The sequence below is a fragment of the Giraffa tippelskirchi genome, chromosome 5 (genome assembly GCF_054371585.1).
Source record: "Giraffa tippelskirchi isolate mGirTip1 chromosome 5, T2T-mGirTip1v1.2.pri, whole genome shotgun sequence".
NCBI lineage: Eukaryota > Metazoa > Chordata > Mammalia > Artiodactyla > Giraffidae > Giraffa > Giraffa tippelskirchi.
Window position 1 is genome coordinate 105,628,597 of NC_137279.1, and position 14,944 is coordinate 105,643,540.

The following is a 14,944-nucleotide window of genomic DNA, read 5'->3' on the forward strand; positions in this document are numbered from 1 at the left end:
ACTTATATATGGAATCTAAAATATGACACAAATGAATTTACCTATGAGACAGAAACAAGCTCACAGACATGGAGAATAGACTTGTGGTTACCAAGGAGGAGGGTGAGTGAGGGAAGACATGGCTTGGAAGTTTAGCATTAGCAGATACAAACTATTATATATAGAACGGACAAACAACAAGGCTCTACTGTATAGCACAGGGAACTATAGTCAATATCCTGTGATAAGTCATAATGAAAAAAGAACATGAAAAACAATGTATATGTAACTCAATCACTATGTTGTATGCAATCCTGTAAATCAACTATACTTTAATAAATTTGTTTAAAAATAGCTCTCTCTCTCTCTCTTTAGTCACTCAGTCATGTCCGACTCTTTGTGACCCATGGACTGTAGCCCACCAGGCTCCTGTGTCCATGAGATTCTCCAGGCAAGAATACTGGAGTGGGTTGCCATTTCCTTCTCCATTAAAATAGCTACTGGAGCTCAAATCTGGAGTGCTGAAACAACAGGGAAAGTGTCAAGAAAGTAGTGTGAAGAGTATGTTTAAATAATAAAGGTGGAAGAATTCTGAAGAGAAAATTGGATAAGACTAAGAAATGTGCTTGGCAATATTTAAGTCCAACGAAAAGGTGAGTTTCATGAATCTATTAAAGAATCCAGATTTCATCCTATAGAGGGAGCCTGGAAGCTACTGAAGCTTTTAGAAATGTTGATTTGTGCCATATTTTTACAATTAATTTGGGAAAACTGTGTAGAGGAAAAAAACAGAGGACAGGAATAATTCAGAAACTATTCTAATCCTTGAAGTAAGTCCTTATCATCTGAAAGTTCTCCACAGTAAGGTGTTGGCTGTAGGGATGGAAAGAAATTGGTACCTGCTTGGATATGGAAAAAGAAAAAGGAAGCCAAAAGCACTCTAAAGTTTCATGCTGGAGGCAGGAGAACGATATTCTTGAGAGAATAAAACAGAAATATTCAGAGAACACAGTTTAGTGAACAAAGAAGTTCACTGAAGTTTAAGATATGGGGGGCCTAAGGTGATGGGGCCACATTTGGGCACAGGTTTATAATAAATGGATATGACCAAAGCTCAAGAGAGAGGTCAGTACTGAAGTGTGAATCAGGATCATCTGCATAAGAAGTAAAAGTAGGGGATAAAGTGGAGCAAGCGGAACCAGTGAGGAAAGAGAATGTGAGAAGCTGTCTAAGAGATTAGAAGGCCAGAGAGTAGAATATTTCAAAAGGCAAAGGGCAAGCAAGTTTTAAGGATGAAAAAGGACATAACAATGGCAAATACTAAAGAGACTTGAGTGAGAAAAGGGCAGTGACTGGTCATTTGTGATCCACAAGAGCAAAGTCTCAATAGGGACTTTGGGAGAGGGAAAAAATGGGTGAAAGCATAAAGTGAGACTAGTCTTTTGAGAAATGTAATGGTGAGGCTCACAAAGGTAAGTAAGTTGAAAGGCAGCCTAGTCAATGGAGAATTTGGTAGAAGAATGTGCTAGTTAAGGACTGATTGAAAATGTAGGGACAGCAGGCACGAAAGGTTGGAATAAAGAGCAAAAGTCTTATGGGGTTAACCTTGGAATAGAAAAAAAGAAATCAGAAGTCTGAGAGGAGTTGTGACGAATCATAGATTTTTTTAGCAAAAAGTAAGTGACTTGCTTTTCTTACTCAATTAAAGGCAGATACCTTCTGAATTTATAAGAGATTCAATGCTTAAGAAGCTGAGGAAGAAAAGGTTACAGGTGATTGGGCTACACTCTTAAAAATGGCATCATAAGAGCTCGTCTCATTTGTTCTTCCTTGGGCTAGCCACCAAATTTGAGACTTTCCTCATGTAGTTGAGGTTAAAGGAGATAATATACAGGTAAATTCAAAAGCACTTCTTAAACAAGAGAAGCTTGGAACATCTACCATGGGAAACATGATAGAGCATGAATAAGAGATGAAGTAAAGCATCTCCAGACATCAGGGAGAGTGGAGGTGAAGTTCAGAGTGAGAATAAATGGCAAACCCAAGTCTGCATAGTTTCTGTGACTTACTCCAGCATACTGGAGTGAAGAAAGCAGAATCTGAATCAGTAGGTATGGAGGACAAGAAGCTGAAGAAAACCAGGTAAGGACTATTTTAAGACCTTCATAGATGTGCTTACTTTTGGAAATTCTATGTAATTCACATATAAACGTAGCATATGACTCGTTGACATATTTTGGAAATGGAACCGTGAACTTCCAGATGTTCAAGATGGTTTTAGAAAAGGCAGAGGAACCAGAGATCATATTGCCAACATCTGCTGGATCATCGAAAAAGCAAGAGAGTTCCAGAAAAACATCTATTTCTGCTTTATTGACTATGCCAAAGCCTTTGACTGTGTGGATCACAATAAACTGTGGAAAATTCTGAAAGAGATGGGAATACCAGACCATCTGACCTGCCTCTTGAAAAACCTGTATGCAGGTTAGGAACTAACAGAACTGGACATGGAACAACAGACTGGTTCCAAATAGGAAAAGGAGTACGTCAGGGCTGTATATTGTCACCTTGCTTATTTAACTTATAGGCAGAGTACATCATGAGAAACGCTGGGCTGGAAGAAACACAAGCTGGAATCAAGATTGCTGGGAGAAATATCAATAAGCTCAGATATGCAGATGACATCACCCTTATGGCAGAAAGTGAAGAGGAACTAAAGAGCCTCCTGATGAAAGTGGAGAGTGAAAAAGTTGGCTTAAAGCTCACTGTTCAGAAAACTAAGATCATGGCATCTGGTCCCATCACTTCATGGGAAATAGATGGGGAAACAATGGAAACAGCAGCTGACTTTATTTTTTTGGGCTCCAAAATCACTGCTGATGGTGATTGCAGCCATGAAATTAAAGGACGCTTACTCCTTGGAAGGAAGGTTATGACCAACCTAGATAGCATATTTAAAAACAGAGACATTACTTTGCCAACAAAGGTCCGTCTAGTCAAGGCTATGGTTTTTCCAGTGGTCATGTATGGATGTGAGAGTTGGATGGTGAAGAAAGCTGAGCGCCAAAGAATTGATGCTTTTGAACTGTGGTGTTGGAGAAGACTCTTGAGAGTCCCTTGGACTGCAAGGAGATCCAACCAGTCCATCCTAAAGGAGATCAGTCCTGGGTGTTCATTGGAAGGACTGATGCTGAAGCTGAAACTCCAATACTTTGGCCACCTCATGTGAAGAGTTGACTCACTGGAAAAGATCCCAATGCTGGGAAGGATTGGGGGCAGGAGGAGAAGGGGACGACAGAGGATGAGATGGTTGGATGGCATCACCAACTCGATGGACATGGGTTTGGGTAAACTCCGGGAGTTGGTGATGGACAGGGAGGCCTGGTGTGCTGTGATTCATGGGGTCGCAAAGAGTCCAACACGACTGAGCAACTGAACTGAACTGAACTGAACATTTTGACTTTCATTTTATAGTTTTCTTCTCATATTTCAAAGTCAAATTTCTGTTCGTTTGTTTCAGATTCCATATTTTTTAAAGCTTAGGCTCCAGGCACTGTGCCTATAGCATGAAATGGATAATGAAGACATCATTGAGATAGTTGCCCATTGGGTCCAAATCAAGTAGGGAAAGTCATGAACAAAGCAAGCAGTGAGATAATCAGGCATCCTAGTCGGTCTTAAGATAATAACAACAAGTGGAGCATAAGGAGCCAGAGTGTTACCATTTCTGGAACTGTGGAGGTACAGGTCCTAGATGCCAAGTGTAGCAAATTGCCCATACAGTCAAATCAGGAGACTCCTTCTAAGAACACTTAAAGAAGAGAAATTGTGAAGTAAACGATGTCCGACGTGTTAATCTTCCCACTACTCTATGAGCCCACGGGGGACTTATCCTTCTTTGACATCTTCCATTATACCATTGTGACCAGTCAAGGGCCCTCTCTGATGAAAAAAAAAAAAAAAACCCACAGCGGGACAAACTTGCCCTCTTTCTCTTACACAAAACTGTAGAACTCTGGTTGACAAACAACTCCTTAATCATTGGCACCTCTGGCCCCGACGGACGAAACAACAGCTTCTCAAGCCCCAGGGAACCGGGATTCCAGGTTCCCGGCGAGTGCCACACGAAGGCAAAGCTAGACCTTGGTTCAACGGTCTCCCTGATGGGTCCTCAGAACCAGCCTGGCCCGGAAAATGCCAGGACCCAGCGAGCCGCTTCCAGAAGCTCTGGTAACCCGCACGCATGGCCTCAAGGACTCCTGAATTAAAATAAGCGGAGAGGCCCAGAGGGAAACTCGCAGGTTCACAGTACAGCCAAGGATAAAACGCCATTCGCGGCTTCCGAGGACTCGGGAACCATGAAAACGCCCCCCGCTTCAACTCCCGACAGGCCCTGGGCGGAGCTTGGTGCAACTGACAGCGCCAGCCACCAATGAGAGACCCCAGAGTGGACCTTCAGCGTAGCTTTCTAAGTTGTCCTCTGACCTCTCTGGTCGCCCGAGCCATAGAGAGGGAGACAGTCGCCGTAAAATGGTGACGCTGGCTATACTATGCCGCTCACTCACAGCCTTACCCTTTTTCTCTTCCGAGGCCCAAGCCCTGAGGACGCCCCGCCCCCGGCCCTTTGCTTGATACTGCCCCTCCCCGGAGAGGACCAGCGAAGATGTGGAATTTCCAAAGCTTATTGGATGCTGGTGGTGTCACTCTGGAGGGCGGCGGGGCTCGCAGCGGCGACGGCCGCCTGTATATGACGGTGATTGGAGTCGTTTGAGTAGCTCCGAGCTGGGATTGGTGCGAGGCGGGGCCAGAGCCGTCGGGCACCTTGGGCCGAAGGGTGGGGAGGTGGTGGCAACGGAGAAGCTGGCGGGGACTCGCAGCTCCCTTGTCCGCCGCGTGCCTTCCGCGGAGGGCCGAGTGGAAGAAAGGAGCGGGAGGACCCTCCAGGCGCATCACGCGGGGGCGGGGGTGGCAGTTGTCGCGTGTCGGGCGTGGGACCAGTGGGGCCGGCGGTGGGGTGGGTGGTAGTAGAGGGTGATAGGGGTGCAGGGGTCCAGGAGTCGACAGCAGGATTAGGTGGAGACCTAGACCTGGAAGCGCTTCCGGGGAGGAGGACTTGGGAGGCAGAGGAGGGCGTGGGCGTGTCTGGTATGGGATGCCTTGCAAAGGAGGGGGCCTTACTGAGTAGATCTGTGGGTGGCTCCTTTGAGGAATACTCTTTTTCCTTTTTGTCCTTTGATTTGCCGAAGATAGAGTCCACATGGTTTCTGTACAAGTTTTGGAAACTGTCTCTTTGGGTGGGCCTAATCACCTGCTACTTCATTATAGAACTGCCCAGGGCCTTTTCTGATACTGAGCACAAACGTGGGGAATATGGCAGAAAAGAGGAGGCCGCTGCTGGGCTTCGTGGGCAAACTCCCCAGTGGGACCACAGCTGGAAACTCAGGCAAAACTCACTGCCCTTTGTGCATGGGGCTTTTCGAAGCCCCCAGGCTCTTGCCTTGTTTGCACACAGTTTGCACCACCTGTCTGGAGCAGCTGGAACCCTTCTCTGTAGTGGACATCCGAGGGGGAGAATCTGACACAAGCTCTGAGGGGTCCATATTCCAGGAACTCAAGCCACGCACTCTGCAGCCTCAGATTGGCATCCTCTGTCCAGTATGTGATGCTCAGGTGGACCTGCCCATGGGTGGAGTGAAGGCTTTAACCATAGACCACCTGGCCATGAATGATGTGATGCTGGAGAGTCTGCGTGGGGAAGGCCAGGGCCTGGTGTGTGACCTGTGCAGCGACAGGGAAGTGGAGAAGAGGTGTCAGACCTGCAAAGCCAATCTCTGCCACTTCTGCTGCCAGGCTCATAGGTAAAGATGGGATACCCACCTGGTGTGGCTTAAGAGCAAAATATAAAGAGGTGTCAAGGCAGAGAAATCCCTTGGTGAGCAGATGGAAAGGAAAGCTCAAATGCCATGGAAGGTCAGAGAACAGTATACAATGTGATTACAGATGTTCCAAAACAGTAGTTAAATTCTGCAGCCTTTAAATAATACCCATGGTGATAATAGCATCAGAGGTTTGCAGAGTCCTTTTCAGTTTACAAAGCTCTTACCCAGTTTCCTTGGCTCATCAATCGTTTGTACGGGGTGCTAGAGAAAGAGAATGATAGCAGATCCCCTGCCCTCAATCTCATTTGATCCTTGGAACTCATAGAAAAGCAGGCACTGTTTTCACCCCTATTTATTATTGGAGGAAACTGAAGCTCAGCAGTATGTGATATGCCAAGGTCCCATAACTGGTAAGTAGTATATAACAGTTGAATTTAAAATCCAAATCCTCTACCTGCCTGCTGTGTTTTCTCTTCTCATCTCTGTTGCCTTCCCAGTATAAGGTGCTGATTGGTGGGATACCACCTCAACCTTTGCCCTGTACCCTGGAGGTACTCTGGAACTTGGTGAAATGGACTTGGGGTGGGGATTATGTCTTTTAGGGTGTTTGGTGAACAGTTTGTCACAGGAAATCACTTTGTGCCTTCAGACCACCTCCCCCCATTCCAGAACATTACAATATGAAATGGCCAATGTTTCAGGATTAGCTACAGTCGTTTTTAAGTTCTGCCTTCCAGGTGTTTTCTGGCCTCACCAACAGAACAAGTTAGCAGTCTTCAGAACTTCTATTTTTACCTTGTAATTACGACTACTTTGCTGCCAGCTAAACAGCTGACCCTGTTTTGTCCACAGCCACTCTGCTGGTGCCAGAACAGGCATGTAAGCTTGACGTTGCTAAAACACTAAACACATGGTGTAACTCTGGACAGTCACTGTGGTTTCTGGGGATTTCCCTGTATCTCTAGAGGGCTATAAAAAGAGGGAATTAAAAGAGAGCTTTGGTTCTACTGACCACTGATTTTACTCTTTCTAATAATGTTGATGACTATCCTCTAGAAAATTCTAGCTTGCTGCTTTGGGTGGCGGAGGCACTGGTCAAAGGAAATGCTTTCCCAGAGAGTTCGATGAAAGCTGAAGGAGACTGTTGTGCCCAGCTAGCTGCTTTTTAACTGCCTGAAGTTTATTGCTGAGCCGTCTGGCACAGGTCTCATCTCGCTGCTGGGTCTCCACCAAACTCTCCCCTCTAACTCGCTGTAGCACTAGGCTGTGGCTCTTGCCGAAATTTGACAAATGAACTCTTTGGGGAAAGTCCCAGGAGGTAGCCTTAGCATTACAAAGTCACGCACCAAGCCAGAGAGCCCTAGCCTACTATCATTTCGTCCCATAGAGCAGCCCTTTCAGATAGGTATTACCCCAGTGTATAGAGGAGGAACTGGAATCCTAGAGGCTCATGTGATTAGTAAGAGGTTAGAATGAGGAACCGAACCCAGATTTGTTGGACTTCAGAACCCATGCCCTTAAAACTGCCAGAGTGTTTCCCTGCTAGACTTGTCCCCTCATTTCCTGTTCCTGCCTCTGTTTCCCTCTAGGCGGCAGAAGAAGACGACCTCCCATACCATGGTGGACCTGAAAGACTTAAAAGGCTACAGCCAGATCGGGAAGCCCATTCTGTGTCCTGCTCACCCTGCAGAGGAGCTGAGACTGTTCTGCGAGCTCTGTGACCGGCCTGTGTGCCGGGACTGCGTGGTGGGGGAGCACCGGGAGCACCCCTGTGACTTCACTAGCAACGTTATTCACAAGCACGGGGACTCCATGCGGGAGCTGCTCAGGGGTACCCAGCCCCACTTGGAGGCCCTGGAGGAGGCCCTGGCACAGATCAAAGGGACCAGCAGCGCCCTGCAGGAGCGGGTGAAGGCCGTGGCCGCCGACATCCGCACCTTCTCCGAGGGCTATATCAAGGCCATCGAGGAGCATCGGGACAAGCTGCTGAAGCAGCTGGAAGACATCCGAGTCCAGAAGGAAAACTCTCTGCAGCTGCAAAAGGCACAGCTGGAACAGCTGCTGGCAGACATGCGGACCGGAGTGGAGTTCACCGAGCACCTGCTGACCAGCGGCTCCGACCTGGAGATCCTCATCACCAAGGGGGTGGTGGTGGAACGGCTCACCAAGCTGAACAAAGTGGAATACAGTGCCCGTCCCGGAGTCAACGAGAAGATAACCTTCTCTCCCAAGGAGAAAGCAGGCCTATGCCGTGGCTATGAAGTTTACGGGGCCATCAACACCAAAGAGGTTGATCCAGCCAAATGTGTCCTCCAAGGGGAAGGTAGGGAGACATGTCCCATTGGCATGGAAAGGGCAGCGGCAGGACATGGTGTCAACGATGTGTGGCATTTTCAGCTACTGCCTTCATTCAGCTAGGGAGAGAGTCATACCCATCCAACAGATGGTGATCCCTCCTTTGTCCTTTTCTTTCTGGTTTGTTCTGGTCAGGTTGCACTTAAGATCCCAGACAGGGGTGAGGCTTGACCCTTTTCCAGTTGAGAAAATTAGTAACAACCGAGGAACTCAAGGATCAGACCACTGCTCTCAGGTGACAGAACCGAGGCAGTGCCCATAAGACATAACAGCATAAACATCAGGGTAGAGTGAAATCTTGCCTGTTCAGAGAGGATGGCTTATTCGGAGAGGATGGTTCTGAAGAGAATTTCTGAGGAGTGAGGAAGACGGGATGATGGTTTGCTTTCTTTGATGCCCTTTCTGGTTCATGGAAGCCAGATACTGACATTGAAAAGAATATGGTAGGCATTTCAGTCAGTAGAGGGAAAAACAATTTCTTTTGACCATGGTGTTCCCTTCCCAAAGGAAGCAAATTATTCAAACCTATTTCACAGATCAGTTCTCACTGCAAGGTTGTATTCTAGAGTCATCCTGACCCAGGCACAGGAATTCTTACCTGTTTGGAGGTCACAGATCCCTTTGAGAATGATCTCTCCACAAGAAAACGCCCACTCATTTGAACATACGATTTCAGGAGATTCTTTGCCCCTCAGAAGGCCTCATAATAGTTCACAGACCCCAGGTAAAAAAGCCGATTTCATCTGTCTTCTGAACCAGAAGTGGAGTGAAAATGTTAGTTGCTCAGTCATGTCTGATTCTTTGCGACCTCATGGACTGTAGCCCGCCAGGCTCCTCTGTCCATGGAATTTTCCAGGCAAGAATACTGGAATGAGTAGCCATTCCCTTCTCCAGGGGCTCTTCCCAAAGCAGGGATCAAACCTGGGTCTCTTGCATTGCAGGCAGATTCTTTACCATCTGAGCTATCAGGGAAACCCTGGACCAGAGGCTGTAGCTATTGAATAAGCCCCCCAGTGCCTAGGCACAGCTACCATGCTGTAGAGGACTTCAGGCATGAAGAGTCTGAACTGGTCACCTGTACCTCCTGCCTCTTCTAGCAGGATCTGTCACTCGGAGAGGGTAGTTTGGGGTTACCAGCCTCTCTTTGGGGGCTTCCCTGGTGGCTCAGACTGTAAAGGGTCCGCCTGCAATGTGGAAGACCTGGATTTGATTCCTGAGTTGGAAAGATCTCCTGGAGGAGGGCATGGCAACCCACTCCAGTATTCTTGCCTGGAGAATCCCCATGGACAGAGGACCCTGGTGGGTTACAGTCTGTGGGGTTGCAAAGAGTCAGACACGACTAAGCAACTAAGCACAACACAGCACAGCACAGCCTCTCTTTTATTCTGTGAATACATATGCCAAGCCTGAGTTTTTTCAAAGCTTTCTTAAGGCTGAAGTTAAGATCCAGGATCCTTTACAATCCAAGAGCTGCTGCTGGCTGAGAGAGAACCAGGCTCACCAGAAGTGACTCCCAAGAAGTATGCTCCAGGAAACAGACAGGAAGAGAAAAGAAAGGGAGGAAACCGGAAACACAACCTTTTGTACTAAACAGAAAAAGCAAGGTGGTGTCTGATCTGGGGATGCATTCACTACGGTTAGCCTTTGAGATTGAGGACTGAGTGTTTATCTTCCACAGATCTTCACAGAGCCGGTGAGAAACAGCCAGCCTCTTTCACCGTGCTTTGTAAGGATACAACGGGAGAGAGCATGGGCAGGGGAGGAGACAACGTTCAAGTCACAGTGGTCCCTAAAGATAAGAAAGACAGGTTTGTATCATGCACTCAGGCATCATGGACCTGGAAATTCAAGGTTCTTTGCAGTCACGGGGCTGTAACTGCCATAGTTCCAGCCTACCTCCCCATGATGTCATTAGAAAGCGCCATAGGACCACGTGGACCAGATGCAATTCCTTGTGTGGGTTTTAGGCTTGTGTTTGATTCTCTCTCAAAGGTCTCATCTGCCCCCGCAGACTGTCTTTATCCCAAGCTTTGAATAGACTGTAAAATATTCTGTGTTAGACTCAATGGTGCCCTTCTCAAAGTTCAGCCCCACGTTTACTATTTGTGCTGGGAGCAAAGTTATAAGCAAAGTCTTCAGGATTGGAGGATGGAGATGGGAGGATGAAGAGAAGGAAAGTACAACAGAAGCTGATTAGAGAGAACACTGATGTTTTCAAGGAATTCTTCTGAATGTCAGATTAAATGAGGATTTATGTTACTTTCTATTGTAAAATTAATTTCTGAGACAAGGAGAAGACACATCCTGCTTGGGGGACATTTAAAATTAATATCGGATGTATGGTATAGAGTTTACATCCTAAATCAGTAGGCAACTGAAGAAGGCTTTGTGAGAATGAGTGGTATTTTTGAACTCCTGTTTCTATACAGTCCCGTCAAAACGATGGTCCACGATAACAAGGATGGGACATACTATGTTTCCTATATGCCCAAGGAACCTGGCACCTATACTGTGTTGGTCTGTGTCAAGGAGCAGCACGTGCAGGTGAGTGAGGCCTTGCCTACACTTCCCTGACCTTTCACCCGCCCCCCCCCCCCAGTTTTGTCATCTTAGAATGTGGAGACATTTCACACAGGACCAGCTGTTTAGAGGGATTGACCAGGATTCTCTTCTTTCTTACTTCACCTCACTTTAGAAAGGGCCCAGACTTTGCAGCTCTTATTCTTACTAGAGGATACTGGTGACCCTAAAACCTCTTTATCCCTACTGCACCTCTTAGCAGTTATGTCTGTATTTTGTCATTCTCCCAGTTAGTTTATTGGAGTTCTTAATTTGGGAAAGATGCCTTGATCACAGTGGGCAATCTACCAGCAGATGAGTATACACACATGCAAGAAATATAACCTCACTCAGGATTTTCCGGCTTTGTTCAGACTATGACCAGACATGGACTTACTGGAATACCACTGGGAGAGTTATGCCCTCTCCTGTAACTGATCAGTCCACTATCTGCCTAACCATTTGCCCAGATAATTCTGTACTCTTGTTTATATGTATACGTGTGTGTGTGTGTGTGTGTGTGTGTGTGTGTGTGTGTATATGCCTCTCTGTTACCATGGTTACTATATCACTTCCACAGACATATGTAACACTTTCTGGTTTAGAGATTATGAATTTTTAAAAATTGAGTAACATTCAACATGTCCAGCAGAATCTCTGCTGACATACAAGCTGCCAGAGGGTTTCCCCCAACCGGAAATCAACACTGACAGGGACAAGAAAACACCGTAGAGCATCAGGATGTGTTAGGCTTGTGGCCTGTGCCCTAGGAAGACTCATAGTAGCCATTTGCTGCTTGCCTACTTACAGGACGCCAGATAGGTTAGATATTTTTTTAAACATTATTTCACTTTTCTAACAAACCACTCAAAAATAAGGATCATCATCCAATTAGACCAAGAAAACAAACTTGCCGCAATACACAGTACCTGGGTAGAAAAATCAGAATTTGAAACCACATGTTTGAACTCCCCCGTTGTTTTTAAAACAGATTGTAGGGACTTTCCTGGCCATCCCATGGTTAAGACTCTGTACTCCCAATGCAGGGAATACGGGTTTGATCCCTGGTCAGGGAACTAAGATCCCACATTCCATGTAGCCAAAAAAAAAAAAAAAAAGACTAAACTCTTGAAAAGAGATTTAACATCTGAAAGGCTTCTCAGGTGCCAGCCTCTCTGCTTTGTGTTTTTGCATGGTATGTGATTCTCATATAGGAATAGGCAGATAGCTGCTGCTGCTGCTGCTAAGTCACTTCAGTCGTGTCCGACTCTGTGCGACCCCATAGACGGCAGCCCACCAGGCTCCCCCGTCCCTGGGATTCTCCAGGCAAGAACACTGGAGTGGGTTGCCATTTCCTTCTCCAATGCATGAAAGTGAAAAGTGAAAGTGAAGTCGCTCAGTCGTGTCCGACTCTTAGCGACCCCATGGACGGCAGCCTACCAGGCTCCTCCATCCATGGGATTTTCCAGGCAAGAGTACTGGAGTGGGGTGCCATTGCCTTCTCCTAGGCAGATAGCAATACTCATTAAATATTTACTGTTTAGCATAGAGTAGAAATTCAAGAATGAAAATTATCCTTAAAGGAAAGAAGGCAGGTAGGAGAATTTCTAATCCGAGAATTATTAACCACATGCCTAATCTTCCTCCATTTCATCTAGTTTCACCGACCTAGAATGAGTGGATGGGTAAACAGTTGTGTCCAGGATGGAGGGATGAAAGGAAAGGAATTGCCTTAGGATGTGAGGGATGGGAGTGTGTGGCTAAGAAATTGGAGAAGGGACCACAGATGTTCTTAGACTACTCAGGAAGGGAGGAGATGGAGCCCGAAGTCAGTGACTTGAAAGCACAGTTGAGTTTACTAGTGCTTCCCTGGTGGCTCAGATGGTAAAGAATCTGCCTGTAATGCAGGAGACCCAGGTTCGATTCCTGGTCGGGAAGGTCCCCTGGAGGAGGGCACGTCAATCCGCTCCAGTATTCTTGCCTGGAGAATTCCATGGACAGAGAAGCTTTGTGGGCTGCAGTCCATAGGGTCGTAAACAGTCGGACATGACTGAGCGACTAACTTTCAGCGTGTCAGGTGGTCTGCATGCGAAGGCAGCAGCACAGATTCCTTGATGCCTCTTACTGCATTTGTATCTGGCCCCATCCAGCTGAGCACCCAGCTGGTTACTGGCCCCCAGTCACTGTTTCCCTCTACTGTCCTCGTCCCTCTAGGGGCAGGGCCTGTGACTTATACTCTGTTTAGTCTGTGTGATGCTCAGCACACGCCTGTTGACTCATGAGGCGCTGTTCTTTGCTCTTGGTCTGAACACTGAAGGGCTCACCATTCACTGTGACTGTGAGGAAAAGGCACTGCACACACCTGGGCGTGTTTCACTGTTGCACATTCTGCTCCAGTGGAGGCCAGAAAACTGCTCGCTGCGCGTGTGGAGGCACCATGCCAGGTGAGGAGAACCAGTTGCTCCAGAAAGCCCTCGCTGTCCCTCTGTGCCTGTCTCCCAGCAGTGAGATCAACCACCACAGTGACCAGGGTCAGGGTATTCAGACTCAGGCTTTGTTCCTAGGAATGTAGTCTGTACATGTTAAATATATAACAGTTCTAAAAGTTTCATTTAAAACTTCTTGGTTATTGAAACTGAAATAGCAAGATGAAAAGTTCTGAGTGCTTTTAGTTTTGATACAGTTCACTGATTCTAGAAGCCCTGTGCTTCTCCTGGGATGGTCAGTTTCAGTCTGTACCCTTTCCAACAGCCTGAGCACTGTCAAAAACATAAACCCATCCTGTTCCTTTTGAAACCTTAAAGAAATTCCAGACGAGGCAGGGATGGGAGAACAGATGAATAAATCAACTGAACCAAGTCTGGCTCTTTTCTTGGGGGAAGGAAGCGTGGGCAGAAAGGTCAGCATCCACGCAAGAAATCCAGTTATTTTTGGTGTTCTGTCCTGTCGTAACTCTTACGGTAAGCCTTAACATAGGCTCTTGTAAACTTGCATAGAAACACTTCAGGATCTATTTTGTTTATTTCTAGCATTCTGCCCTTCTCTTTTATTTAGATTTTGTTATGTTAAAATCCAAACCAGTTCTTCTCCTTAAGTTCACAGAGTGTTAAAATAACACTGTTCTTACAACTCCAGCTAACCTTAATTGATTTGCTGTCATCTGTCTTGAGAGTCCTCCCAAATACAGAGGCATCCAAGAGCTTGTTCCTCTCGCTGGGTTGTTTCTAGATGTAAAAATATCCATGAGTCTGAATATCACCAGGAGTGTTGATTTCCATGGTAACTGCTGGACTTCCTTCTAACGGTTTTTCCCTCTCCTCTTTGGACCATGCAGGTGGGTACCTAGGCTGTGGCCACGGACATAAAGGCCACCCAGGGCGTCCCCACTGGTCGTGCTGTGGGAAGTTTGCGGAGAAGTCGGAATGCACATGGGCAGGTGGGCAGAGCGCGCCGAGGAGTCTGCTGAGGACAGTGGCCCTCTGATGGCTTCCTGGGTCCGTGGTCACAGCTGTGGCCAGTGCGGCTTCAGATCACCAGAGGACCACAGCCGTTAATTCTGAAGAAACTGGTAGAATTAAAAACAAAGTGCCTGGATGTATACCCACAAATCCGAAGACCTCTTTGTGAGTTATTCACTGATGGCACATGTGGGTACCAGAGACCACATGACATTTGTCTTCTTGGTCAGAGGTCTTTGCAGGGAAGGGGAGGTAATCGGCTATCTGGTTTAAGTTAAATACCAGATGGTGCCCCTCATCAGTGTCCTTTTAAAAAATATGATAGCTCTGTACAAAATGACTAAAATAGATTTTAGAATCACATAGTGTGTATCTTAGATCATCTTCAAAATCAGATCAATCTTTGAAACTTGCAGTTTTTAATCAAAGCTGGCTTTATAGGAGGTGTATAACGTATGTACTACTGTTCTTAAGACAATTAGTATGAGTGTGTGCACGTGTTTTTGTATGACTGAGCCCATTCATCATGTCTAAACTTGTTAGAAATAATGTATCCATGTAGACTAACAAAATAGTATGTAGATGTGATCTCAGTTGTAAATAGCAAAATCCGATTCAATAAACTGTAGGCTACCCCCTCAAAAAAAAAAAAAAGTGTCATTTCTATACCAAGGAGGCTACCTTCTATTTTGTATAGGCATGGAGGTACCTATG

At 46.4% G+C, this 14,944-nt stretch overlaps 1 protein-coding gene, 1 long non-coding RNA gene and 1 other non-coding gene across 14 annotated transcripts in view; 2 read left to right on the forward strand and 1 right to left on the reverse strand.

The window, feature by feature from the left end:
• LOC145507124 (uncharacterized) overlaps positions 1 to 4,470 on the reverse strand; it is a 61,561-nt gene extending 57,091 nt beyond the window's left edge. Inside the window, exon 1 of the long non-coding RNA XR_014054601.1 lies at positions 3,979 to 4,470. This is a non-coding gene — a long non-coding RNA (uncharacterized LOC145507124). The remainder of the gene's footprint in view (positions 1 to 3,978) is intronic.
• On the forward strand, positions 1,494 to 14,380 carry TRIM45 (tripartite motif containing 45). Of its 12 annotated transcripts, none has more exons than XM_081492977.1 (8): positions 4,484 to 4,770; positions 5,305 to 5,837; positions 7,448 to 8,181; positions 9,892 to 10,021; positions 10,643 to 10,757; positions 13,090 to 13,216; positions 13,577 to 13,732; positions 14,107 to 14,380. In XM_081492977.1, the coding sequence occupies exons 2-8, from the start codon at positions 5,350 to 5,352 to the stop codon at positions 14,253 to 14,255; spliced, it is 1,899 nt and encodes a 632-aa protein (XP_081349103.1). In that variant the 5' UTR covers positions 4,484 to 4,770; positions 5,305 to 5,349; the 3' UTR covers positions 14,256 to 14,380. The 12 variants fall into 12 exon arrangements, with proteins under 12 accessions (XP_081349114.1, XP_081349103.1, XP_081349102.1 ...); XM_081492976.1 differs by having other exon boundaries at positions 4,484 to 4,732; XM_081492980.1 differs by having other exon boundaries at positions 4,484 to 4,732; positions 5,587 to 5,837.
• TRNAY-GUA (transfer RNA tyrosine (anticodon GUA)) lies at positions 12,639 to 12,710 on the forward strand. Its single transcript has one exon. It is a non-coding gene; the product is annotated as a tRNA-Tyr (tRNA).
• Positions 14,381 to 14,944: the final 564 nt, after the last annotated feature.